The sequence below is a fragment of the Erigeron canadensis genome, chromosome 6 (assembly GCF_010389155.1).
Source record: "Erigeron canadensis isolate Cc75 chromosome 6, C_canadensis_v1, whole genome shotgun sequence".
Classification (NCBI taxonomy): domain Eukaryota; kingdom Viridiplantae; phylum Streptophyta; class Magnoliopsida; order Asterales; family Asteraceae; genus Erigeron; species Erigeron canadensis.
The window spans coordinates 20,294,679-20,320,750 of record NC_057766.1 but is presented as its reverse complement, the minus strand read 5'-3'; the positions used below and the strand labels follow the sequence as shown (position 1 = coordinate 20,320,750).

The following is a 26,072-nucleotide window of genomic DNA, read 5'->3' as shown; positions in this document are numbered from 1 at the left end:
CTTTAGTCCTATAAATAATATCTAATACGCTAGACATATATTCGTTAGTGTAATCACAGATCTTGTAGATATCAAGATCCTATTATATCATAATAATATAATGTAAACCGGAACATTGAACTAATTAGGATCAAGGATCCTACAATCCTAAACAGTATTATGTATTTATTACAGAAGGACTAAAATGTAAACGTTACTCAGGATCCTAGTAGTAAAAATTTTACGCCAAACAATATCTATCGAGATGCATATCAGACTACCACACTTAACGAATCATCACTTTATGGATCGGCGTCATTAAGTGACATTCGTGAAATGATTACTTTATTATCCTTAAACTTGAGATACAAGCAAGTTATGCATGTGTGGATTGCATTTTCTTGATATAGTTCTAACTATCTTGGATAAGGTAGTAATAAAGGGCTATTTTCAAAGATGTAGTGAAATTACATGACTAATACGTGTAGTCAAAATAGGATTTGTTCCTTCAATTTGCAACTGAAGAATGATACCATTGGGCCCCTCATTAATTAATTAAGATGTTTGTACGGCCGTACCCAAATGAACTCCAGATGTGGTCTCGATTAATTTGGTAATCTTAATTAGTTGTTAACATGAGAAATAGAATCGTTAAATTTTGGAATGACATTCATCCAAGATATCGTTAATTAACAAGGTATATGAAACAAAAGGATAATAAACTCTGAAACCGTTTCAAAGATACTTTAAGAAACTATACTTGAATATTTCCGGGAGCATTGGCGTGTTGCTAGACGCTAACCAATGTTATTTCCTTTATGTAACATGCTCAAGTGGGAGCTGTTGGAATATAATCACGTTAAATAAACGCATGTCCGGAAAATATTTAAGCCTACGGGGTCACACCCGTTGACACTTAGATATCCGGTAATATGTATATATTGTATCTACCTATTTATAATCAACAAAGTGAGAAATAATAATCGGAGATTATTAACTAGATATGTTAATTAATATTATTTATTAATTAATAAATATGAATTATTAATTATAGAATATTAATTAATAATTAATCTAATTATTAATTCAATCCTAGTCCAAATCAAAAGATGTTAGGTTGAACATTAAGTTGTTAGAGATATATTTATACCTATATATATCCTAATAACTCAAAAAATAACTCTGTCTCTAGGTAGAACATAACACAAAAATGTCAACTTCTATTCCATTCGTGAACTTACATTATTTAATACTCTGTAATAATGATGATAGTCAACTTTGTTTGATTGTGGGATATTCAATCAAGTTCATTCATGAAGTGATGAAATATTCATACAATGAACAAATATTCGTTCTTTACTGGATTAATTAAAAAGTCAATGTGTAAGAACTTCACTGAAAAAATCTTCAATGAAAGTCAATGAAGTTTTCACAATGAAACTTTAGTGTAAGATTTATTGTGAATATTTTAAAGTGAATAATTATTTTATATAGAATCAAAGCAGGTCACACTTAACATATACTCAATGAAATTATGAAAGTAAATGGGTAAATTTTCACAATTCAGTAAAAAAAACCTGCACCTAGACTTATAGTCATATAGTGTAATCTCCTTTCTTCGGAGCTTAGTGTTAAAGATGTATACATAATCAAAGTATTATAACGTCATGATTGCCTTGAGCAATCCGGTGTCGCCATGAGTTTAAAAGATATGTGTAGTTTAATAACATATTTCAAGTATGCGAACGTTGATATCAAAAGAAAAATACCCTTTTGCTCTCTAGTACTATAAGCCACATCCACATTATTTACTACCGCCGTACATCAGAATTTTGTATCATTACTATAGCTACATACAGCCATGGGAACAATTACAGGTTCCACAAGTCTCACTTAAATGCGTGATTATAGTCATGGTAACGGAAGTTTTTGTAGATGAAATGAGATAACCATTTTGATCCTACAAAGCACATGACTGCAGCAATGACCAGCGTGTTTCTTAATGCAACTGATATCATCCCCTGTTTGGTTGCAGCCACAATAGCCACTGCAGCAACGGAAAACACCTGAAGAGACGTTTCGAGTACATTAAGACCCTTGTATGCAGTATTACAACTGCTGCAGTTCACCACATGGCTCCAATACCTAATGCAGCAAATCAATCAAAACACGGATGAGTTTTCAACATTTAAAACATGTAACGTCAATGTGGTTGAACTATATGCAAATAACCTGTCCATGAGCTGTTCTCTAGGTGGGGTGGGCGGAAGAGAACCATCAAATTTGTTTCCCCAATTGATTTGGCCGTCTGCATATTTCTTTAGCCATTTTCTAAATGCAACCACATTAGCATCAGCTTTGGTTGGCACAAAACATAGCTTTTGCCAATTAGAAGGACCAGCTTCCATCACTTTCTTTTCCTACAGGTTTGGATAATCTTTCAAGAACTGATATCAAACAGAAGTTCAAAATCATACTGTAGGGAATTTTGTTTTACCTCAACATGAAGTAGATACAAATCCGAATCAATAATCAAATTCTGCCCAATATGGAACATCCATCTGGAAACAAAACGATCGATCCAAACAGCAAAGTTTCTAGGGGAAATAAATATCAGTCTGCTATTACCAGGACTCACTGGCATACAGATAAAGATCAAAAGCACCTGTTTAGTTGGTTTTTGTGCTAATTTCCCCTGGATCAAACAGATTAAAGAAGTTAGGACAGCAAGAATAAAGCTCTTGAGTTATATAATCGTATTTGAAGTTGAAATTTGTACATTTGTGCTTCCAGCTGACACCCCAGACCCTTTATCCGGACTTCCTCCAGTTTTGATACTTCCATAAAATAGACAAGGAGCAATGAAGTTCCATTCACCATTTTGCTGTTTTGCAGTAAAACCATTTTTGTCTATTTTGTTTACGTTAATCTCAAGAGGTCTACCCCCTTCCCGATCGAGCTTAACAGTGAAGAAAACTTGTGTTAGACAGTTTATTATTAATATCATGTCAAGATAAAAAAAATTCAAACAAGATAAATTATGTGACTGCATAAGCACTTATCTGGGCTGTGGTACCCCCCTCATTATCCCATAATGTGCGTACGGAACATGTGCAGGATCCATGAGATTCTCAATCAGAATTTCATACCTGAAAATGTCACACTCTTGATCAACATATCCCATGATACTATTATGTAACCACATGAAGTAAAATAAAATTGAAGACAAAAATAATGGCAACACTTGCATATTGCATTACCCATATGGTATATCTCGATTAAACATTTGACAAGTAAACGAAGGGTCGTCGAGTTCAGGGATGTATGGTGGTTTCTTCTTTGAAAGAATATCTTTGTACTGAGGATCAGTGTTTGGCCAAAACCAAACAATCCCGTTTTGCACGGTGCTTGGATAAACAGCTACACACGCTCTCTGGAAGGTATGAACCTGCACATACCTTATCAGTATAGGCATAATATAATTTGTTGAATGTTTATACACTGAATGTCGATAGATGATCTTGTATCCACCACAGAGTAGCACTTTGAGTGTGTTCAAGCCCGTATACGAATTTAACATAATTCAGGCTCAAGCCCCTATACGAATTTCCTAACTATAAAAACAAATCTTAAATTAACAAGATAGACGAGCAAGTGTGGCCGTGGACCAAGGCATCACACTGCTAAGCCGAATTATGCTAATCTTTCTATCAACTCTCTATGACTCTATTTGAAAACAAATTAACTCATACATATATCTTCTATGTGCATTGGCATTGTTATCATTCCTAGGTATGTATGTTTACTATTTGCGTGCGGTTTCCTAATTACACAACCATCTAACTGCCAACGAGCTCTTGGTCTAGAGTTCCAAGTGGGAGGTGGGAGTCGTTTATTTACTAAATTGGGAAAACTAACAACCACCATTTGCCATTCTAAAAAAACTACACAATCATATAAGTAATTCTAACACATAAAAGCTAAAACGATCGAATTTACCGGGGGGCCATCAAGGGGGGCTTGAGGAATCAACTTACAATCACCAGAACCACCGAAACACCAACCATGATACACACACTGCAACCTGCCCCATTGATCAATCCTCCCTTCAGAAAGTGGAGCCAATCTATGAGGACAACTATCATCAAAAACTTTCCAAGAATCCTCATTCTTATCCCACCAAACCACAACATCAAGTCCCATTACTTTCTTCCCATGTGGGGCTCTTTTGTCAAGATCACAAACTGGCATTAACGCATACCACTGAGAAAACCAATCAAATTTGTCATCTTTATCGACGATTTCGGTCTCGTCCTCAACCGGGGTTTCGGTTGAAACAGAAGGTGAGACTGCAGTGAAGTTCTTGAATTTGGGTTTTGTGAAATGGGTTAAATATGGGAATGGGGAGTTGGGTTTCTTGGGAATGAATGAAAAATTGAAAATGGGTTTGTTTGGTAACTGGGTTTTGATTAATGAAGATGGGTGAACAGGGGATGGAGGTCTGAAAGCTTGAGCTTCCATGGAGGATGGATGGATGGATGCTGTGAATTGAATTGTTGGGGATTTTGGGGAATTTTATTATTACTCATATGTGGAATGCAATTTGTGGATCATGGGATTGTGGTTACAAATCTGCCACACATGTTTTGTTTTTGGCGCTTCCTTGTTTATACATGTTTGTTTGAGTTAAACCCCGTGAATTTCTTTCTAACTAGTGGGGATATGTTAAATAAAATTCCTAAAGAAATATACTAAAGCCAAAAAATAAAAAAGAGAAGTGACAAATTACCCTCTGAAAACTCATTAATTCCTTTGAACTCATTTGGTGTTTTCTACCTCTCGATATCTCCGTTTCGCTACAGATCCGGTGGGTTCCTTTAACTAAGTCTGTGTCTATGAGTCGTCGGCTCATTCTTGAACTAAATTTAAATGAAAAATAAAAGAAAACACCAAATGTTTAGAAAATAAAAACGAATATTTAATGCAACAAAAGAAAGAAAAAAATAGCATAAAAAACCAAAATATATAGCACTTTTGTAAACTATATAACATTTTAAAAAGTTATAAAAGAATAAAATGTAAATGCAAAAAAAATATTTAAAAAAATGCTTTAAAAATTATATAAAAGACAAATTATATGAAATTATGGGGTGAAAATAATAAAAAGAAAACAATAGGGTAGAAAAGAAAAAAGAAAAAAACAAGGTGCAGAAAATAAATAAAAAGAGAAGCAAGGAGCAAAGTGCAAAAAATAAAATAAAAAAAAGGTAAAAGGGGAAGAGTTTTGAACTCTTGTCTCAAACATCAAGGAAAGCACAAACCATTAAACCAATGTTCATTTTAGAAAGCACAAACTATTAAACCAATGCTCATTTTAAATTTTTATCTAACAAAGACTATATTTAAATTAATACCGTAGATATGGACCAAAAAGTTATTGTTCACCCAAATTCTCTTTAAATAGGTTATAATTCAGATATGATTTACAAAGATCAGGATCATCTTTGAAAATGATTAAAAAAAAAGAAAAGAAATAGACCCCAAGGAAAAAATAAAAATATATGCAGTGGCATATCTAGGAATATAACGGTCTGGGCGTGTTTCACAAAACATCAACAATAAGACCCAATTCCTAGATACAGGATACAAGTGAAGTGAAATGTAAACAATTTTGCCTCTCCAAAAGTAAAAAGACTCATTCCTGAACAAAATCGATATAGTAACAAATCTTTTAAATTTGAACTAGAGCTCTAGCTTTAAATAATTAAGTTATGTGTATTTCTTTTTAATCCATAAGTAATTAAAATAATATTAATGGGACATAATTGAAAACGATAAAAAGTAACACAAGGAGTAAAACTGTAATAAATGTATTAATAAGGGGGCATTAATGTAAAATACATACTAAAAGTTTAAAGCCTTTAGGTTATCTTCTCCAATGAGACCTTTCGCCGTTAAAGATCACTCTTGCACTACGTTGATAAAGATAAATTATCCACTTCAAATCCTTCAAAAAGCTTACTTGATAATTTACCTAGATACAATACTTTATATAACATGTGTCTAGATATAATTTTCCATATACTTGGTAAAAAAATTTCAATGTAACCTAGGTCTAAGGGCCTAGGTTAATACCATATAGATCTGCCCTTGGATATAGGCCCTTGAAATACGAACATGATCATGTTATGTTTAGGTAAAGCCTATGATTTTATTTGAACATACTATCATTTTAAATAAAACAGTAACAAATTTCTTAATAATTGCTTGACTAGAAGAAATTATATGCTATTCAAGAAAATGTATGTATGCATAGGTGGTTCAACAGTACTATAGGATTAGCCGATCAATTTAGGCCCCCAAAAATATAGAGACCTCAATATTTTTTATACTAGATTAAATGTTTGGATTTTGGATGAAATAACATCATATAATTTGCATTGCAGTAACACTCTTACTAGTTTTTGAATCAAAATCTGCATCTTTTCATTAGTAGTAGCTCAATAACATAAGTCGAACTACCTTATTTTTTGTTTACTTTAATCTATAAGCTAACGAATTAGGCTTCCAAAACTGACCTTGTTTAAGACCTCCAAAACTTTTAAGCCGCCACTGTATGTATGCTATATGATGAAACTATGATGGACCAAAAGAGTAACAACGACTTAAAATAAGGTATAAGTTGGTAAATATAAAACATATAAATGGAAATTATGTCCGTCAAGTTTAAAAAAGTGTAAGTTGCATAAATATTTATTACATTATTCAGGCTTTACGTACAACAATTTTGGACCCCTTATAATTGTGGGCCCAAGGCTTATGCCACATGCCTAGCCCAAGAGAAACGTCAGAATTGATAGAGGGCGGTGAATTAAACTTGGTGAACTGTGTTGGGTTCAAAGATGTTGGTTTAATTAGTACTCGTATTACACATGGTAATTATCAAAATAAACACACGACACGCATGTTCAAATCGTTGAATAATTTTTAAGACAAAAGATTGAGTAATTTTTAAGTATTATTTGTTTTATTTTATGTAGTTGGCCGGTTTTAAATTAATGAGTTTAAAAACTTGCAATCTGTATACCCCTTCGAACCGGATTCGTGAGACCAGCCTCGTGAATATTGCGATCCCGAATGAAGAACGTGAACTGAAGCGAACTGCGAATCAGATGAGTATGGTTTGTCTTCATTTGTTTTGTATATTCGGTTTAATATGAACACTCTCTTTAGTTCGTTTATAGTAGTGCTAGATGTCAATTTCTCATCATCAAATTTCATCAAAATTCAGACATGATATTCGTCTTCTTCCAAAGATAGGGATCAATTTTCTAACATGCATTTAAGACATCAAACTCATACACAACTTTCAACACAAAGACCGTGGAATAATGGATTGCATGGGTGGCTTAATTGTAACCACACTCACTCCCAAGCATAGACGTAGGCACGTAGCCATACGGAGACTATGTCAAATGTCAATCCATAATGCTATAAACTTTCTACTTTTTTTAATACTTTTAATACTCATTATTTTTTATTACTTATTATTTGTATAATCTAAAATTATTAATTGACTTATCAAACAAACATAAGTTCGGCCCTAGGACAAGGATAGGGCCCTCTCTGACTATTTACTTGTTAGTGTAGTTTAGATGAAAGTTCGTTTATAAGTTTTTTTTAGTGTTATTTCTAGGTCCTCGTTCTTGACTTTCAATCCGTACTGATAATATTTTAATTGTTCAATGTTTTGTCATATATAGAAATGCAAGCGCCACCCAATTCGAAAAACAATTTAATTCCCACAAACGATAAAACCATTAGCAATGGAAGCTCTCAAACTTCCTTCCTATCGTTCTCCATATTCACTAATTAAAACCAAATTGTCCAAACCCATTTTTAGTCTTCCAGTTACATACAAACAAACCCAATTTACAAAATTCAAATCCAAGAACTTTTCTGCCATTTCTTCATCTGTTTCAAATGAACCATCATCATTCCCACTTGATCAAGAAGAAGAAACCGAAACCGTTGACCAAGATGACAAGTTTGACTGGTTTTCACAATGGTATGCACTTATGCCAGTTTGTGATCTTGACAAGAGAGCTCCACAGGGGAAAAAGGTGATGGGTCTAGATGTTGTGGTTTGGTGGGATAAGAATGAGGATTCTTGGAAAGTTTTTGATGATAGTTGTCCTCACCGATTAGCTCCGCTTTCTGAAGGAAGGATTGATCAATGGGGGAGGTTGCAATGTGTCTATCATGGTTGGTGCTTTGGTGGCTCTGGTGACTGCAAACTCATTCCTCAAGCCCCTCATGATGGTCCTCCCGTATAAATTCGATCTTTTGAGTGTTTTACTTTTAACAATATAATACAAGATCATTTATAGTGTTTCTTTTGGAACTATTGAGGCAACGCCCCCACCATAACATAGTGAAAGCCTAGCTAGCGTAGGTGATCAGTTGTCTAAACCAGGCCCGCTACATCATCACTAGATAGATATCTCAAGGGAAAACTCCAGTAGGCTCTCAACCACTGAGGAGTTTAACTGGAGGCATATTTTGCACCTGGCAAGAATCTAACCCCCAACCTAGAGGATAAAATCTACGTGACTCACCATTGGACCAATTGATCATTGTCTAGATCATATATAGTAGTGTTAAGTGTGTGTTATTTTAGTGTTGTAAAACTTTTGGTGTGATTGTGATTTTGATGAATTTCTAGATAGATAACTGAACCTGTTGATTTCTAAAAATGTCAGGAATAATTTTTCTAAAATTCGTTGATTATAAAAGAATACCGAAATTTAGGGATTTTCACGCTTAAACACAAACATGTGTATGGGGAAAGAGATGAAATTTTTATTATCAAAGTTTGATCTTTTCCCAGGGTTTAAAATGAAATAGACAAGCAAAATTCAAATGGGCCCTAAAACATAAGTGAGCCGAAAGTTATTACAAAAACATAATAAAAAAAACCCGAAAAACTTAAAGATAGACCCATAACTCATGGACAATGGCGTTTTTGGCCCCGAAGACTGACGCAAACCGCCTTTGGCGTTTGCAGCTAATGCTCCTCCTTCCAATTGTCGTTTCGATTGGTCGCACGTCGCAAACGGAGCTTTGTAGCAAACTGCAAAAGTTAAGGCTATATTAGTGAAGGCCTCTTTTTCACCATGTCTTGACCTTCTAAATACAAAAGGACTTGATCTTCAACACTTGGGCCTACATTTGCTTGATACCAAGGAAGTTGAAGTTAAACTCATGGTGAGTGCAGAGTGTATCCTCGTTTGATGACTTGGTTGAACTCGATTCGACTTTGTAGGGGTTTGGTACATTACATCCTAATTCGGGTCATGAAAGATGTACTTATTTCATCGGCTAATTTAACAATTTTTATCAGCCGAGTCTGTCAAGAAATAAATTCTGCATAAACGAAATATTGCATTGCTTTAAGGTGTCTTTTAAAGTTTTGCAGTTTTTATGTAACTGGTGCAACAAAAGATATGCCTGCTCGCCAAGAGTTGCAATCTTTCATATTCAAAGGAGTAACCTTTCATGTATTTTATACATGATTCTGGTCTCATCAAAAAAATTACGAGTAACATAATTTTTTTATCTAGACTTGAACTTGAAAACAAAAGATTGGACCTATATTTTGAAGATTTTGATTATGACCACCCTCAGAACCGTCATTTAGGGTGAAGATATTTACACAAAGAAACTTTGTCATACATCACTAATCTTGTTAATTTATATAGACTTGCATTGTTGTCAGATAATGTACACCATCATGGCATCATCTTATAAGACCACCCCCCGTTTTTTGTTCTGTGAATGTCTTTGCTTGGCTTCCATTGTTATTGTACGTTTTTGAGGTCAGGTGGCTCCTATGTTATTTTTACGTGTACGCCGTCTCCTAACATATACAGTGGTATGATTTTTCTGATAAAATACATGCAGGTTCATACATTCCCAAAAGCACGTGTTGCTGTTTATCCAAACACAGTTCAAAACGGAATTGTTTGGTTTTGGCCAAACTCTGATCCTCAGTACAAAGACATCCTCAATAAGAAGAAACCTCCATACATCCCTGAACTTGACGACCCTTCATTTACTTACCAAATGTTTAACAGAGATATTCCATATGGGTATGCTCGTCTCACCTACATTTATCTTCTTTATATATATTACACAAAGCATGCATTTTGATGATCAGGGGCATGACACTTTCAGATACGAGATCTTGATTGAAAATCTCATGGACCCTGCACATATACCATATGCACATTATGGAATACTAAGGTTACAACAGCCTAGATAAGTATTCATGCAATCGAATAATCCTTATGTTTCAACTTTCTAATATTATTGGTAATCGCCCTCCTAACACAAATTTTCTTCACTGTTAAGCTTGATCAGGAAGGGGGCATGCCTATTGATTTAAATGTTCACAAGATGGACAAAAATGGTTTTACTTCAACCGAGCCAGATGGTAAATGGAATTTTGTTCCTCCTTGTCTGTTTCATGGTAATGTTACAATTGGAGGAAGTCCAGATAACAACTCAAAGGTAAACAATAAACTTCAGAAACTGTACTTGCAGAAATGGGACTGGATAACAGCTCAAAACGGGTCAGGTTGGGTTGGGCGACCCACTCACTGTTCTGTCCAACATTTCATACTTCTGGTATTTAATGTATTGAATTAAGTAGGAAAACCATGTTACTAAAATGAATAATATCGTTTGAATTGGATTTTGTAACATAATAAGCTTTTGGAAATATGTTATGCAAACTTTGACACGTTTGACCAGCTTCACATTTTGCTGAATTGTCCCCACAATGGTAGCTAGTGATATGGGTCATGCAGTATAAAGCAGAGGTCAGGGGCTCAAACCCACCATATGTCTCTTTAATCATGTCGGCCATGGGACAGGTCAGGGGCTAGTGATATGTCTCTTTAATAATGGGTTTGTTATCCATCTATCTACTTCGGTTTTACACATTTGTTCCCTTCGCCACAAAAAACAGCCTGAACTTTTCCAATCCCATCAAAATGGGTTGAATTGTGCCTAAGTTCTTTTTTCATTGGGACGTACACCTAACCACTGAGTCTGTTATTTGGAATCCAGGGGAAATTACCCGAAAAGCCACGAAAACAGGTGCTTTTGATCTTCATATGTGTGCCGGTGAGTCCTGGCAATAGCAGATTGATATTTTATTTTTCCTAGAAATTTCGCTCTATGGATAGATCGAATTATTTCAAGATGGATGTACCATATCGGGCAGAACTTGATTATTGATTCAGACTTGTATCTTCTTCGCATCGAGGTAAAACTAACCCGCTCCTCTGCCCTTCCCTTGAAGCATTGTTTTTGTTAAATCCTGGAAAGATTATGAAACTCGTAGGAGAAGAAGTTGCTGAACGTGGGTCTTTCTAACTGGCAAAAAGTCTGTTTTGTGCCAACCAAAGCAGATGCTAATGTTGTTGCATATAGAAAGTGGCTGAAGAAATATGCAGGCGGTCAAATCAACTGGGGAGACAAATTTAAGGGATCTCTACCACCCACCCCTCCTAGAGAACAACTCATGGACAGGTAATTTCCGAAAAAAAAAAAAAATTTTTCTTTGTAAGGAAATAAAGTAGTAAAAGATAATATATTTGTTTTAGTATTGAAATTCATCAGTTCATTGATTAATTGTTTCAGGTACTGGAGCCATGTGGTGAACTGCAGCAGCTGTAGTGCTGCATACAAAGGCTTTAACGCACTCGAGGTTTCTCTTCAGGTGTTTTCTTTTACGTCAGTGGCTATTGTGGCTGCAACCAAGAGAGAAATGATTTCAGTTGCTGCAAGAAATACACTTGTCATTGTTGCAGTTTTCTGTTTTGTGGGATCAAAATGGCTATAATCATGCGTCTCGCTGAGATTTGTTTTCTTCCTTAGTTGTGACTTCCTTGAAGTTCACTTTTCTAAATATATTTTTATTCATATTTCCCCTTCTGGTCATTTGTATTAAACCAAAGACTCTGTATTAAGTTTTCTCTATGAAGGATGTGTAATATATATATGACTTTACCTACATATCTTTCAACATGTAATTATACTTGGGGAAACCGAAAATGTCTTATTTTAATCGAGAATTTGTAAATACGACGATGTTTTCCTCAAAAATTCATGTTACATACTTTCAGTATATATCAAGAACGATAAAATAAAAGGATAAAAAAAAACGTTCATTTGTTTATTCTTATTTTTTTTTTTTTTAAATTGATGTTTCAACAATAAAAGGCAACCCATTTTCATTTGTCTGATTATGTATGGTTGTCTGAACCTATATTGATTACTTGTACACCACCTTTCAGTTTTTGGATAATGTTTTGTATTTTATCGATTCAAAGATAGCTCGGTTGGTACATGACTGTGCTTTTAAGCATGTTAAGCATAGCCAACTCGACCGATCTAAACATTCATTTCTAAACACATTTTCAGTCTTCCATTTACTCATAACTCGAACTACCCCAGCCAGTACTATTACCCTTTTATATCATTTGCTGCAGTCGTAGTACGTAACATCCCATAAATCCCGCATCTTCCTTCTTCATTTCATTTTATTCTCGATGGAAGCTCTCAAAGTTCCCTCCCCTGTGTTACCAACTTTACTTGTCACAAACCAAATGTCCAAACACATTTTCAGTCTTCCACTTACTCATAGACAACCACGAATAACCCGGTTTTCAAATTCAAAATTCAAGAAGTTTAATGCAGTTTCACCATCGGTTTCAACAGAACCGGCATTCTTACTTGAAGAAGAGGAAGAAGAAATCGAAAGCGTTGATAAAGATGAGAAATTTGACTGGCTTTCTCAGTGGTATGCAGTAATGCCAGTGTGTGATCTTGACAAAAGAGCACCACATGGGAAGAAAGTAATGGGTCTTGATGTGGTGGTTTGGTGGGATCAGAATGAGGATTCTTGGAAAGTTTTTGATGATCGATGTCCACATAGATTAGCTCCGCTTTCAGAAGGAAGGATTGATCAATGGGGCAGGTTGCAATGTGTGTATCATGGTTGGTGCTTTGGTGGCTCTGGTGATTGCAAATTAATCCCTCAAGCGGCTCTTGATGGTCCTCCGGTATACTTGATCAATTCAAGTGATCTATCCTAATACCCGCTTCTGCTTTTAGTCATGATCTGTTTAAAAACGCAATCCCAAACACACCCTTTGTTATATAATTATGTTTTAACTGATGGAATATGTGTAGGTTCATACCTTTCAGAAAGCGTGTGTAGCTGTTTATCCAAGCACTGTGCAAAACGGAATTGTTTGGTTCTGGCCGAATACTGATCCTAAACATAAAGATATCCTTACACTGAAAAAACCGCCATACATCCCTGAACTCGATGATCCTTCATTTACTTATCAAGTGTTTGCTAGAGATCTAGCATATGGGTATGCATATTTCAACTCTAAATTTCTTTGTCTTTGAACTTTGATTTATGAATACAAAACAAATCGGTATACACAAAGTTTCAACTATAGTCGTATGAATTTTATTTTTTATTTTTATAGAAAGTCATTCAATATCTTGATCAAGAGCATAACACCTTCAGGCACGAAATCTTGTTTGAAAATCTCTTGGATCCTGCTCACATTCCATATGCGCATTACGGGATACTGGGGGCGCCACAGCCCAGATAAGTACTTATGCCATCACATATATTTTTATATTCACATTTTCTGGTATTTTTGAAAAATCACCCGCCTAACACATATTTCCTTCACTGTTAAGCTTGATCAGGAAGGAGGTAGACCTATTGATATAAATGTAGACAAAATACACACAAACGGCTTTACATCAAACCATCGAAACGGAAAATGGCACTTTGTGCCTCCTTGTCTGCTTTATGGTAGTGTGACCACATTTGGAGTAAATCCAGTTAACGTGGCAAAATCAGCCAACAAAAAGGTTAAAATACATTTAATAAATATTAATCAAGATCTTAACATGGTACTTAATTCAATTAATGTTATTAATTCAGGACCATTTAGCACAAAACCCGCCTAGCCAGCCACTATTGGTCTTTATTGCTGTTCCAGTCAGCCCGGGTAATAGCAGATTGATAATTGTTTCTCCTAGACATTGGGATGCTTGGATAGATCGAATTTCTTTCAGATGGATGTACCATATTGCACAGAATTTGGTTATGGATTCGGATTTGTATATTCTTCACGTTGGGGTATAACTGCAAGCCCCTTCCCCGAGATAAAATTAAATTGATAATTAAAGTTTTGTCTTTTGATTTGAACCCGTTCTTGAAAAAGTATGCAACTTGTAGGAAAAGAAAGTAATGCAGGCGGGTCTTTCTAACTGGAGAAATGTCTGTTTCGTGCCAACCAAATCAGATGCTTGTGTGGTTGCATATAGGAAGTGGCTAAACAAATATGCAGGCGGCCAAGTTGATTGGGGGGAAAATTTTGATTTATCTTATCTTCCGCCCACCCCTCCTAGAGAACAGCTTATGGACAGGTTATTTGCATTAAGTTCAACCATATTTTTCTTGATTTATAATACTTCTATGATTCTTGAACTTCATGTGATTGTTTCAGGTACTGGACTCATGTAGTGAACTGCAGCAGCTGTAGTGCAGCATATAAAGGACTTAAAGCACTCAAGGTGTCTCTTCAGGTGTTTCCTTTTGCTGCAGTGGCTATTGCGGCTGCAATTAAGGAAGGAATGATTACAAATGTTGCAAGAACGACACTTGTCGTTGTTGCAGTGTTCTGTTTTGTCGGATCTAAATGGTTGTCTCATTATATCTACGAGAAGTTCCATTACCATGACTATAATCACGCAGCCCGTTGAGACTTGTTGGTTCTCTTTTTATAGTTACTAACTACTTGAACGGTTGAACCTCCCTTTTGAAGATTTGGTTTGGTCTTAATTTTTTTTTATCTATTTAGTTATTCATATTAGATGGAGGTTTGCTCAATGAAGCACTTGTATTTTTAGATAATTTTACATATCTCCGTATATGTAATTGTTACCGACTATTTGTTACGATCACTATGATTAGATTACTCAGATGTTTTGGATTCTTTGAAGGTATCTGTCCACCTAGTCGATCTGAAATACTTTTTTGTCCTAAAAAGTACGCCTAAATTTAACGTTCTTGTCTTCCAAAACTTGAGTCACAACCTTTGAGTGTAGATCAAGGATAATGACTTAGGGTGCTTGGTTAAATGATAAACAAAAGATATCTACAGATTTCAGATATAAAACCTGTGTTGGAAAGCATAACAGAGCCACTAAAAAAGTTGATGACCAATCCGATAAGGACCCATGAGATAGCCCTGGCTGGGTCTCCCGTGCACTAGTGTCTGATGATAGCTTTGTTAGCATTGTGGCTAATGTCATGTGATTGCAGAGTTGTGGGGTTGGGTTTTCCACTTTGTAACAGTTATGGAGTAGAAGTGTTTGTTGGTTTCCATACAATCTGTTTATTTTGATTTTATAAGTATTAAACTTCATAAGATTGTTTCGGCACTGGACCCGGCCATGTGGTGAATTGCAGCAGTTGCATAATTGTATTGCTATTTTCTTTTAGAAGCAATTGTATTGATAAAATCTAGCATGTTACTAGGAAACGTTACTCGTTATAATAATCAACTAGCCATTTTTCTGATGTAACTAGGAGCATAATTTAAAATTGAGATGTTCTATTTCCCATGAGGGGGAGGGAATAAAATAATCCCATACTAAAACTACTAAATTTATACCTCCATTATTAGTAACTACTAAAACTACTAACATACTACTAAGTTGAACTGAGTGTGTATTAAGCCGAGTGGAGATAAATACGAGTAGTTAATTAGAAACTTAAAATGGATAAGTAGAAGTATCTTCTAGTGCACCATACATCTAAAGTTCTGGCATTATCTTGAAATTGAAGGCAAGGAAACTTGGAACTTAAATCCCATGTTTAATTTTCCAGAAACTAAAGAATGTCAAAGAAGTCATTAGTCATTACAATCGCAGTGAAAAACTATTGATACATTTCTGTTCTCATACGGGATTAGGATCCTCATTCATTTCAACATTCCCCATCATATTGGAAAAACTTGAGAGGATTTCAATCCTTTCATAAATAATACATAAATAAAACTACAAAAGTAACAAAATCTCTTTTTATAATTAAAACGCAACATTGCATTTATACCTCAACCATGTCCATAGCACGTCTGCCTTCCACTCAAAGTCTCAAACTACAATCTCGAGCCAACAAATTTGAATCACCACTTCTGTAACATGCATCCCTTTGAACTATAATGACATTCGCCTCCAAGTGATTTGAACCGACCCTACATTGGATCGGCACCGAACATAACCGAAAGTACCAGTCCAGTCCACAGTTTTATGTATTCATGCTAATCGGGTCTCGTCCTCGTCTAAACCATGAAAACTCATGTATTAGAACCGGACCGAGAAAAAAGATACAAATTCAAATTTAAGTGGGATTCTAAATTTTTTTATTTAGCAAACAAGATATGCATATTCCTTTTAAAAGGGATTATGACTTCTTTTATCGCGTACTTCACAAAAGATCCACAAAAGAAAATCGTACATTGCATTCTATGGAGTATGGCCAAACCATACAAAACTTTGCAAACCAACTTTCTTTCAAAATTTTGTGTGAAAATAGAGAAATTATCTAGGAAGCTAATCATTTTTCTGTAGAATCATAAACTGCAACTTTCTCGGCTGCAATGACTCAATTGTTCTGAAAGTATTATCTTTGTAGTTGCATGAAATATATGTTACATCATTGGAACGTTTTCAAAAAGCATACCGACAGTAAGGGTCCCTAGTTACATCGTAAATGATAGACATAAAGTGTCCATAATTACATCGAGAAGCATACCGACAATAAGGGTCCCTAGTTACATCGTAAATCATAGACATAAAGTGTCCATAATTACATCGAGAAGCATACCGTCATAAATGGTCCATAGTTACATCGTAAAGCATACCGACACGGAAGGGCCCATAGTACATCGTAAAGCATACGGACGACAGGAAGGGTCGATAGTTGCATCATAAAGCATGGCGACAATAAGAGGACATAGTTCATAGTTACATCAGAAAGGACCCATAGTTACATCGAAAAGCATACCAAAGGGAAAGGTCCATATTTACATCGTAAAGCATCCCACAGAAAGCCGGAAAAGGGTCCATAGTAACTTTGAAAGCATACCGATCGAAAGCGACCGTAACTTACATCGTAAAGCATCCCACAGGTAAGGAACCACGAGCAGCTCTACTATTAAAAGAGGGCTTTTAATGATGCATTACCTATTGCTCAACTAGTCAGACCATATGATTATGGCTTTTTTGGAATTTCTATAGTAATGTACACATAAGACTACTTCAATTAGATTAGGTTTAAAATTGAAGTGTCTTCAAGTACTTCGCAAGGAACCACATAAGATTCATACATTGCACCCCCCAACCGAAAGGGTCCGTAATTTACACATAAAAGCTTATTGATGAAAAGGGTCCATAAATTCCATGAAAAAGCATCCTGATTTAAAGGGCCGATAGATATACTAGACATCATACTGACAAAAGGGTCCAACACCAAATATAAGAGATATTGAACACGAATAACATACCAATAATCATTCATGAGCGTGATAACCAGGTCATATGTAAACACCATCAATGAAAAAGGGTCGGTTATTTTACATATAAGCATCAAGCATGGACTACAGTCCGACAAAAAACATTAAAAAAAAAAGAAATAGGAATCTAGATATCAAAAAAGGAAAATAGGAATCTAGAAACAGATGGCTCACCAAAAGTAGGGCTAAAGGTTTGGTTTAGTTTCTTTAAAAAATTGTATACCCCTTAAAAAACTATCAAGGGTCCATGATTACATCAAGAAGCATGCCGACAGGAAGGGACCCTTGTTATATCGTAAAGCATACCAACCAAGGAATGGTCCACGATTTACGCCATAAAGCATCCCTTGTTACATCGTAAAGTATACCGACCAACGCTTCTGAAAGAATTTGAACTTATTGTGCCACAGTCGAGCGTTTTTGCCCAATCACTACATAGACACAATATTGATAAAAAAAAAAGGGTCCATAAACTCCATGAAGAAAAATATTGATCTAAAAGGTTCATAGACTAAAGTGGACAACATACAAACGACGGTCCAACACCAAATATAACAAAATCTGAACACAGATAACATATCATCGGCTTAAAATAAAATAATAGTTCATTAGCGTGATAACCCGCTCATGTTGTAAACACCGTCAGGGAAATAAGGTCATAGGGTCAATTTTTTACATCAAAGCATATACGGACGGCTCGAAAAGGAGAATGAAAGACATCAGAGAAAGGAAATAAGAATCCAGAAACACATGGCTCGCCAAAAGCAGGGCTAATGGTTTGGTTCAGTTTCTTATAAACATTGAAGTGTCTTTAAGTACTTCAAGTAGGGATTTGGGATTTCTATAATAATGTACACATATAAGACTACTTCAAGTAGGTTAAGTTTCTAGGTAAATTGTCTTTAAGTACTTCCCAAGTAACTACAAATATATATATCTATATATATATATATATTATTACTATAGGAATATCAAACATAGAATCCACAAAAAACATGGCTTGCCCTGAGACATAGAATATCAGACGCCACAAAGTATCTATGGATAAAGAACAAAAAGCAGCTCAATAAGGGCTTTTAATGGTGTATTACTTAATGCTCATGTAGCCAGACAATATGATTAGGGATTCTTATAATGATGTACACATATAAGACTACTTTGATTATGTTGAATGTCCAAGTAACCTGTCTTCGAGTACTTTGGAAGAGATCACATAAGAAGTTCAAACATTGCAGTGTGTGCCAAAATCATACAAAACTTTACAAGCCAACTTTCTAACAAATTTTTTTGTCAAAATATAAGAAGCTAGATATCACTCGATAGGAAAGAGTCCCAGCAGTGGCTCTGAAAGACAATATCTTTCTTATTCATGAAGGATATGCTACATCAGTGGTGTGTTTTTTAAAAAGCATATCGACAGGAAGGGTTCATAGTTGCATTGTAAAGCATACTGACCAAAAAGATCCATAATTGCATCGAAAAGCATACCAACAAGAAGGGTCGATAGTACATCTTAATGCATACCGAAAGGGGTCCATAGTTACATCGTAAAGCATACCGACAAGAAGGGTCTATGATTACACGGAGAAATATACCAGTTGAAACGGGCCCATAGTTACATTGTAAGGCATACGGACAAGAATGCTCCAAAGTTACATCGTAAATCATACCGACAGGAATGTTCCATACTTAAATCGAGAAGCATACTGACACAGAGCCCATATTTACACTGGAAAGCATACCAATAGAAAGAGCCCATACTTTGTATCGGAAAGAATACAGTTACATCGGAAAGCATCCTAACGGGAAGGGCCCCAAGTTACATCGAAAAGGATATAACGAAAAAGGTCTATAGTTACTTTGTAAAGCATACCGACTAAAAGGGTTCGTTTAAACATGAGCTTACTAATAAAAAGGGTCCATAAACTCCATCAAGAAGCATATTGATCTAAAGGGAATATAACAGGATCTGAACACAGATAACATACCATCGGTTTAAAATAAAATAATAGTTAATCAGTGTGATAACCAGCTCATGTAGTAAACACCATCAAGAAAATAAGTTCGTAGGGTCAATTTTTTACATCAAAGCATATACGGACTGCTCGAAAGGGCGAATGAAAGACATTAAAAAAAGGAAATAGGAATCAAGAAACACATGGCTTGCCAAAAGCAAGGCTAATGGTTTGGTTCAGTTTCTTATAAACATTGAAGTGTCTTTAAGTACTTCTCAGGTAACCACATAAGAAATTCATATATTGCATTGTGTGGCAAAACCATACAGAACTTTACAAACCAACTTTTCGACAAAATTTCCTGTCATAATAGAGAGATTATCTAAGAAGCTATCAATTAAAAGCAAGTGGCAACCCAGATTTTATGAAAGACATATTAGCTTTGTAATTTCATGAAGTATATGCTACATCATTGGCACCTTTTCAGAAAGCATACCGACAGTACTATAGTTACATCGAGAAGCATATTAAGAAGAAAGGTCCATAGTTCCATAGAGAAACATACCGACATGGAAGGATCCATCGTAACAATGTAACATTGAAAAGCATACCGCCATGGAAGGATCCATAGTAACAATGCAACATTGAAAAGCATACCGCCAGGAAGGGTCCATAGTTACATCGCAAAGCATATCGACAATAAGGGTCCAAAATTACATCGAAAATCATACCAAAAAGGAAGGGTCCATACATCACAAAGCATACCGACAAGAAGGGCCCATAGTTACATCATAAAGCATACCGACAAGGAAGGTTGTATAGCATACCGACAAGAAGGGTCCATAGTTACATCGTAAAGCATACCGACAAGGAAGGTTGTAAAGCATACCAACAAGAAGGGTCCATAGTTACATCGTAATACCGACAAGAAGGGTCCATAGTTACATCGTAAAGCATACCGACAAGAAAGGTTCCATAGTAGCATCGAAAAACATATTGACAAGATGATAGTTGCATCGAAAAGCACACCGACTAGCGGACTAGGAAGGCTCCATAGTTACATTAGCATCCCGACAAGGAAGGATTCATAGTTACATAGTAATGCATACCGGAAGGGTCCATAGTTTTAGGTATTACATAGTACGTTGCATATACTGGTCACAAGTTAATAGGATATTTCATTTTTCTTGCAGTTTTCCCTTATTTTTATCTTGTTGTATGACTGTAAAAATGAGAAGTATTAAGACCTTAGACTTACATGGGTTGGGGGGAATCAGCTTTCCAGGCCACGCAAGCGTGTTGTTCCAAAGCTGTTAATTATGCTCTCTGCTATTACTCTACACACTGCCATATGAAAGTATTCTTATTTTAATCAAAAAACTTTACTAATATTTATGGATTTACCATAATGAATACTACCTCAGTGTCTATTTAAACAACTAAGTTTGTACCATAAGTTTTTCCGCCTCAGCTATCCTCATTAGTCCAAAACAAGAGAGCCTAAGATCACAATTTTTCATCATTTATAACTCATTATTTTCCTACATTAAAATAAAAATAAACTCGTGTATATAAACAGAGGCATCCTTACCTGATCAGATAATACTCTATAGACATTAAAATCGTGGTAGAAAGATCGCCCTTTGCTGCTGCAGTACTCTAATGTTTGTGCCAAATATAACGCCACCCGTAACCGCATAGGCCATTTAAGAGGTTAAACACCTGCAAAACTTCTAGTTTTACTTCAACCTGTTTGTAATATCAACATGCCTTTGTAAGTCACATATTCTACAAAGGGGGTTGTTCTTAAATCATAATCTTCAACTATATACCAATTTTCCGTACCACAATAACCTCAAAAACAGATAAAATTGGAAAAAAAATCAGATTAAAAAATTCAATATTTTTCAAGAAAAACAACAATAAAATTACTTCAATTCAAGATATACCCTTTTCAATTTAAACAAAAACCAAAACTAACATACTTTATAAATAGAAGAAAAAAGTTCAAAAAAAAAAAAAGAGGAAAAGAAAATCAAACCTCATCGTCTAGTGGTTCATCAGTGATAGAAGTAGCGTTGCCGTCATCAATTTTAGAATTTAAAAACCGTAACTAAAACCCTCAAATATACATATACTGATATACATATATATATTTTTGATATTTTTTCCGATGGTAATTCGGGAATAAGAAAGCAGGGGCGACTGTAGATGAAAGAGAAGAACGGGGCTAGGGCTTGAGTACAGAGCAGTTTCATGCTTAAAAGCTTGTACCTGAGGCTAAGAGAAATGGACTCTCTTATTATATCAAGTTAAAGTCGGTTAATAACCCGCGTCGTCGATTTATAGTAATTGGGGTTAAAGTAAAGGGGATAACTTAGATTCTCATAAACCATTAAAATCATAAGAGCTTTTTGACATGTGTATAAATTGATTTAAGTGACTTTATAAGAGCAACATCATCCAACAAAGATGATGTTAACATCATAAATCATTTTCCCTAAAGTAAATTATTATTGAAGCCTAAAATATAATAAATAGTAATGACTATAAAATTTTGGACCCCGCGTTGCGGGTTCTCAATTCCCTTGTTGAAACGGTTTCGTTATTTTAGTATATATGCCGTGAATTTTCGACCGCTTTATTATAAATAATTTTGTCAATAATATGTTTGTTTAAAAGTATGCAAGAAACCAAAACGTAACTCGTAGTAGAAACCCGAACGGGATGTGATATGACAAAAATATCAATATATTAATTCAGAATTCAAGCGGATGCGATATAGCAAAATGTAAGTAGTGCTACGAGGTGTATCACAATAAGGTTGAATGACAAATAAAAAATGTGGAAAAAACAAAAGAAGTAACCCGTAATAAAAAATCCGAAAAGGAAAAACAAAACTAAAAAAAAGGACGTGACAAAATCCGAACAGGATGCAATGTGGCAAATCCAAACTATAAGAAACGTGTGATGTGTCACTTTATAACCGATGCCACGTGTCAAGTTTTAATAAGCATGGTTACTATTGATAACCATGCCAAAAAAAAACCGAAAGAAAAAACTCCAAACGGGATCCGTAATGTCAGAATCTAAATAGTAATGCGGGATATATGATGAACCAATAAAAGAGATCATATAAGCAAAAAAAAAAGGTATCAAAAAACCAAGAAAAACCGAAAAATAAATAACCTTAAAGAAAATAGAAATAACAAAGGAAAAATAAAATGTTGAGTAAAAGTTTCTCATATATTAATTGAGAACACAAAAGCCCAAAAAATATGATGAACACCAAGAAAAAACCCCAAACGGGATCCAAAATGGCAAAATCTAAATAATGATGTGGGGTATACGATGAACCAATCGAAAGAAAACACAAAAGCAAAAAAACTATGTAATAAACCAACAAAAACCGAAAGAAAAATAACCTTAACGGGATCCGATATGGCAAAATCCGAAAAAACGCGGGATATAGGTGGACCAATAGAAAGAAAACACAAAAGCAAAAAAAACTATGTAGGAAACCAAGAAAAATCGAACGAAAAATAACCTTAACGGAATACGATATGACAAAATCTGGGAAAAAACACGGGGTATAGGTGGACCAATAGAACAGTGTCACGTGGCATGTGACACTGTTCATTGGGCTCGCCTTTAATGAGACTAGAAAATTTTGGACCCCGCAATGTTGAAACGTTTCGTTATTTTAGTATATATGCCGTGAATTTTCGACCGCTTAATTAGAAATAATTTTGTCATTAATATGTTTGTTTAAAAGTATGCAAGAAACCAAAACGTAACCCGTAGTAGAAACCTGAACGGGATGTGATATGACAAAAATATCAATATATTAATTCAGATATCAAGTGGATGCGATATTGCAAAATGCAAGTAGTGGTACGGGGTGTGTCACAATAAGGTTGAATGACAAATAAAAAGTGTGAAAAAAACAAAAGAAGTAACCCGTAATAAAAAATCCGAAAAGGAAAAACAAAACTAAAAAAGAAAAAGACGTGACAAAATCCGAACAGGATGCAATGTGCAAAATCCAATCTATAAGAAACGTGCGATATGTCACTTTATAACCGATGCCACGTATTGATAACTATGCCAAAAAAAACGAAAGAAAAAACTCCAAATGGGATCCGTAATGTCAGAATCTAAATAGTGATGCGGAGTATATGATGAACCAATAAAAGAGATCATATAAGCAAAAAAAAAGTTATCAAAAAACCAAGAAAAACCAAAAAATAAATAACCTTAACGAAAATAGAAATAACAAAGAAAAAATAAAATATTGAGTAAAAGTTTCCAATATATTATTTCAGAACACAAAAGCCAAAAAACTATGATGAACACCAAGAAAAAACCCCAAACGGGATCCAAAATGGCAAAATCTAAATAGTGATGTAAGGTATACGATGAACCAATAGAAAAAAAACACAAAAGCAAAAAAACTATGTAATAAACCAACAAAAACCGAAAGAAAAATAACCTTAACGGGATCCGATATGGCAAAATCCGAAAAAACGCGGGGTATAGGTGGACCAATAGAAAGAAAACACAAAAAGCAAAAAAAAACTATGTAGGAAACCAAGAAAAACCAAACAAAAATAACCTTAACGGAATCCGATATGGCAAAATATGAGAAAAACGCGGGGTACAGGTGGACCAATAGAACAACGCCACGTGGCACGTGACACTGTTCATTGGCCTCGCCTTTAATGAGATTACAATTACAATAATATAATATATGTTTAGGTAGTGTTTTGAATTTACCTTAAATCTTTATGAACACGTCATGATCGAAACTTGTAAGTATAGTGGATGACAGCAATTAGCTTTGTGATTTTGGGTCGTAAACTCAAATTTTAAAGTCTTTATGTTAATAACTTATTATAAATATATAAATAGTAGGAGTTGAAGAATTGAGAAAGAAAAAAAAAACAATTTATTAATGCGAAAACGATCAATCAAATAAGGTTATAATGTCCTTTGTATTAATAAGTCCAGAGTTAGAGTTTAATTATAAGTCTAATAAGAAAGTTGAATCTATATACAATTAAAACGACTAATTTATTAAATAAATTTTTTAAAAAACACTTTTCGATCAGGATTTACGCCACGTGTCGTTTCAAGAGCATCTTAATCCTGTTTTTGTTTATTGGTACATATAAAAATTATACCCCTGTATTGAAAAGTTTAGAATTTTTGTACATGCGAAATTATCTTTTTACCCTTAATTATTTAACTTACACAATCATTTCATAATCTTTTAAAATATATATATTCACTATCTCTAATTTCAAATATCTTTATATCAATTTCCTACAACCACTTGACGCAGACACCATCACCATCCGTCGACGTCACCACATCGCATCTAACATCATCGTCGCCGCATTGCTCAAGAACCATGCTCGTGTAAAGTGAATGTTATCGCACGGGGGTGTTAAAAGAAAAAGAAAAGCACAAGTTAATTAAAAATAATAATGGACGTTAGAAGCTTTAGTAAAACATCTCTATCGATCAACCCCATTTTTAACTTAACTACAACTAAAAAAAAAAAAGAAGAGAAATACTAAGTAAGCAAATCAATTACTATTTTTACAAACTTATATGGCAAAATAAATGGACCAATCACATTCAAAATCATTTTTTTTATTCTCTCACCTCATGTTATTGGTCACACATGAGTTTGTATAAATTTGTTTGTAATTAGTTTGTCATTATAGCAAATCAAATTAAGATGAGTCTATTTATGCATTTCAGAAAATATATTTGAGCAAATCCGTAAACTTATTTTTATAAATTTTTAATCTAAAGTATATATTTTTTACGGATAAATCAGACCAATCAATATTTTTTTTGTTGGATGAATGAGACAAATTAATTTTTGCTTTTATTTTTTTGATAGTTTACACATGTCTATGATTTACTTTTGGGAAATGACCTCTATACAACACAATTTTACTATACACAACAACTTATGTATTAATTAGTTGTACAGTACAACTGTCTGATGCATGTATTGTTGTATATAGCAAAAGTGTGTTGTGTAGAGATCATCTCCTTTTACTTTTCCGGAGTATATATTATAATAGTAATGGTACCCGCGCAACACGGCGGTGGTCATGTCGGCGACAGTGTGGTGGTGAGGGCAACTGTTGGTGGTAGAGACAGCGTGAAGTGGCGCAGATAATTGATGTAAAAGTACTTAATATAAAGGGTTAATAAAAATATTATAAAAGATCAATGACTGATAATGTAATATAGGACATTTTAGACAATTTTTCCATGTAACTTTCAACAATAGGGAATGTTTTTTTATAACTAGCATGGTACCCGCGCGTTGCGGCGGATACCATGGTTCAGGCTCCTTATGTTGCGATTACCAAATAAAAGTAAGTGTGGACAATCAATTAAGCAATATCATACGATAAATAACGTAGATGCAATA

General features: G+C 34.7%; 2 protein-coding genes, 1 long non-coding RNA gene and 1 pseudogene across 4 annotated transcripts; 2 read left to right on the top strand and 2 right to left on the bottom strand.

Moving 5' to 3' along the window:
- Nucleotides 1-1,680: 1,680 nt before the first annotated feature.
- Nucleotides 1,681-4,578, bottom strand: LOC122602882 (protochlorophyllide-dependent translocon component 52, chloroplastic-like). The gene is made up of 7 exons (XM_043775490.1): nucleotides 3,979-4,578; nucleotides 3,240-3,427; nucleotides 3,042-3,128; nucleotides 2,759-2,945; nucleotides 2,477-2,674; nucleotides 2,212-2,399; nucleotides 1,681-2,124 (listed from the first exon to the last, which is right to left on the bottom strand). Exons 1-7 carry the CDS (start codon nucleotides 4,498-4,500, stop codon nucleotides 1,869-1,871), a joined length of 1,626 nt encoding a protein of 541 aa, XP_043631425.1. The 5' UTR covers nucleotides 4,501-4,578; the 3' UTR covers nucleotides 1,681-1,868.
- Nucleotides 4,579-7,791: 3,213 nt separating this feature from the next.
- On the top strand, nucleotides 7,792-11,890 carry LOC122605483 (annotated as a pseudogene).
- A 554-nt stretch (nucleotides 11,891-12,444) lies between these two features.
- Nucleotides 12,445-15,083, top strand: LOC122603494 (protochlorophyllide-dependent translocon component 52, chloroplastic-like). Its single transcript, XM_043776208.1, has 7 exons — nucleotides 12,445-13,112; nucleotides 13,243-13,430; nucleotides 13,592-13,675; nucleotides 13,764-13,947; nucleotides 14,021-14,218; nucleotides 14,318-14,508; nucleotides 14,589-15,083. The coding sequence occupies exons 1-7, from the start codon at nucleotides 12,600-12,602 to the stop codon at nucleotides 14,842-14,844; spliced, it is 1,614 nt and encodes a 537-aa protein (XP_043632143.1). The 5' UTR covers nucleotides 12,445-12,599; the 3' UTR covers nucleotides 14,845-15,083.
- A 901-nt stretch (nucleotides 15,084-15,984) lies between these two features.
- On the bottom strand, nucleotides 15,985-21,859 carry LOC122605761. 2 transcript variants are annotated; one of them, XR_006324709.1, is made up of 5 exons: nucleotides 21,657-21,859; nucleotides 21,207-21,364; nucleotides 21,035-21,115; nucleotides 20,874-20,959; nucleotides 15,985-16,427 (listed from the first exon to the last, which is right to left on the bottom strand). It is a non-coding gene; the product is annotated as an uncharacterized LOC122605761 (long non-coding RNA). The 2 variants fall into 2 exon arrangements; XR_006324708.1 differs by having other exon boundaries at nucleotides 21,067-21,115.
- Between the last annotated feature and the right edge of the window lie 4,213 nt (nucleotides 21,860-26,072).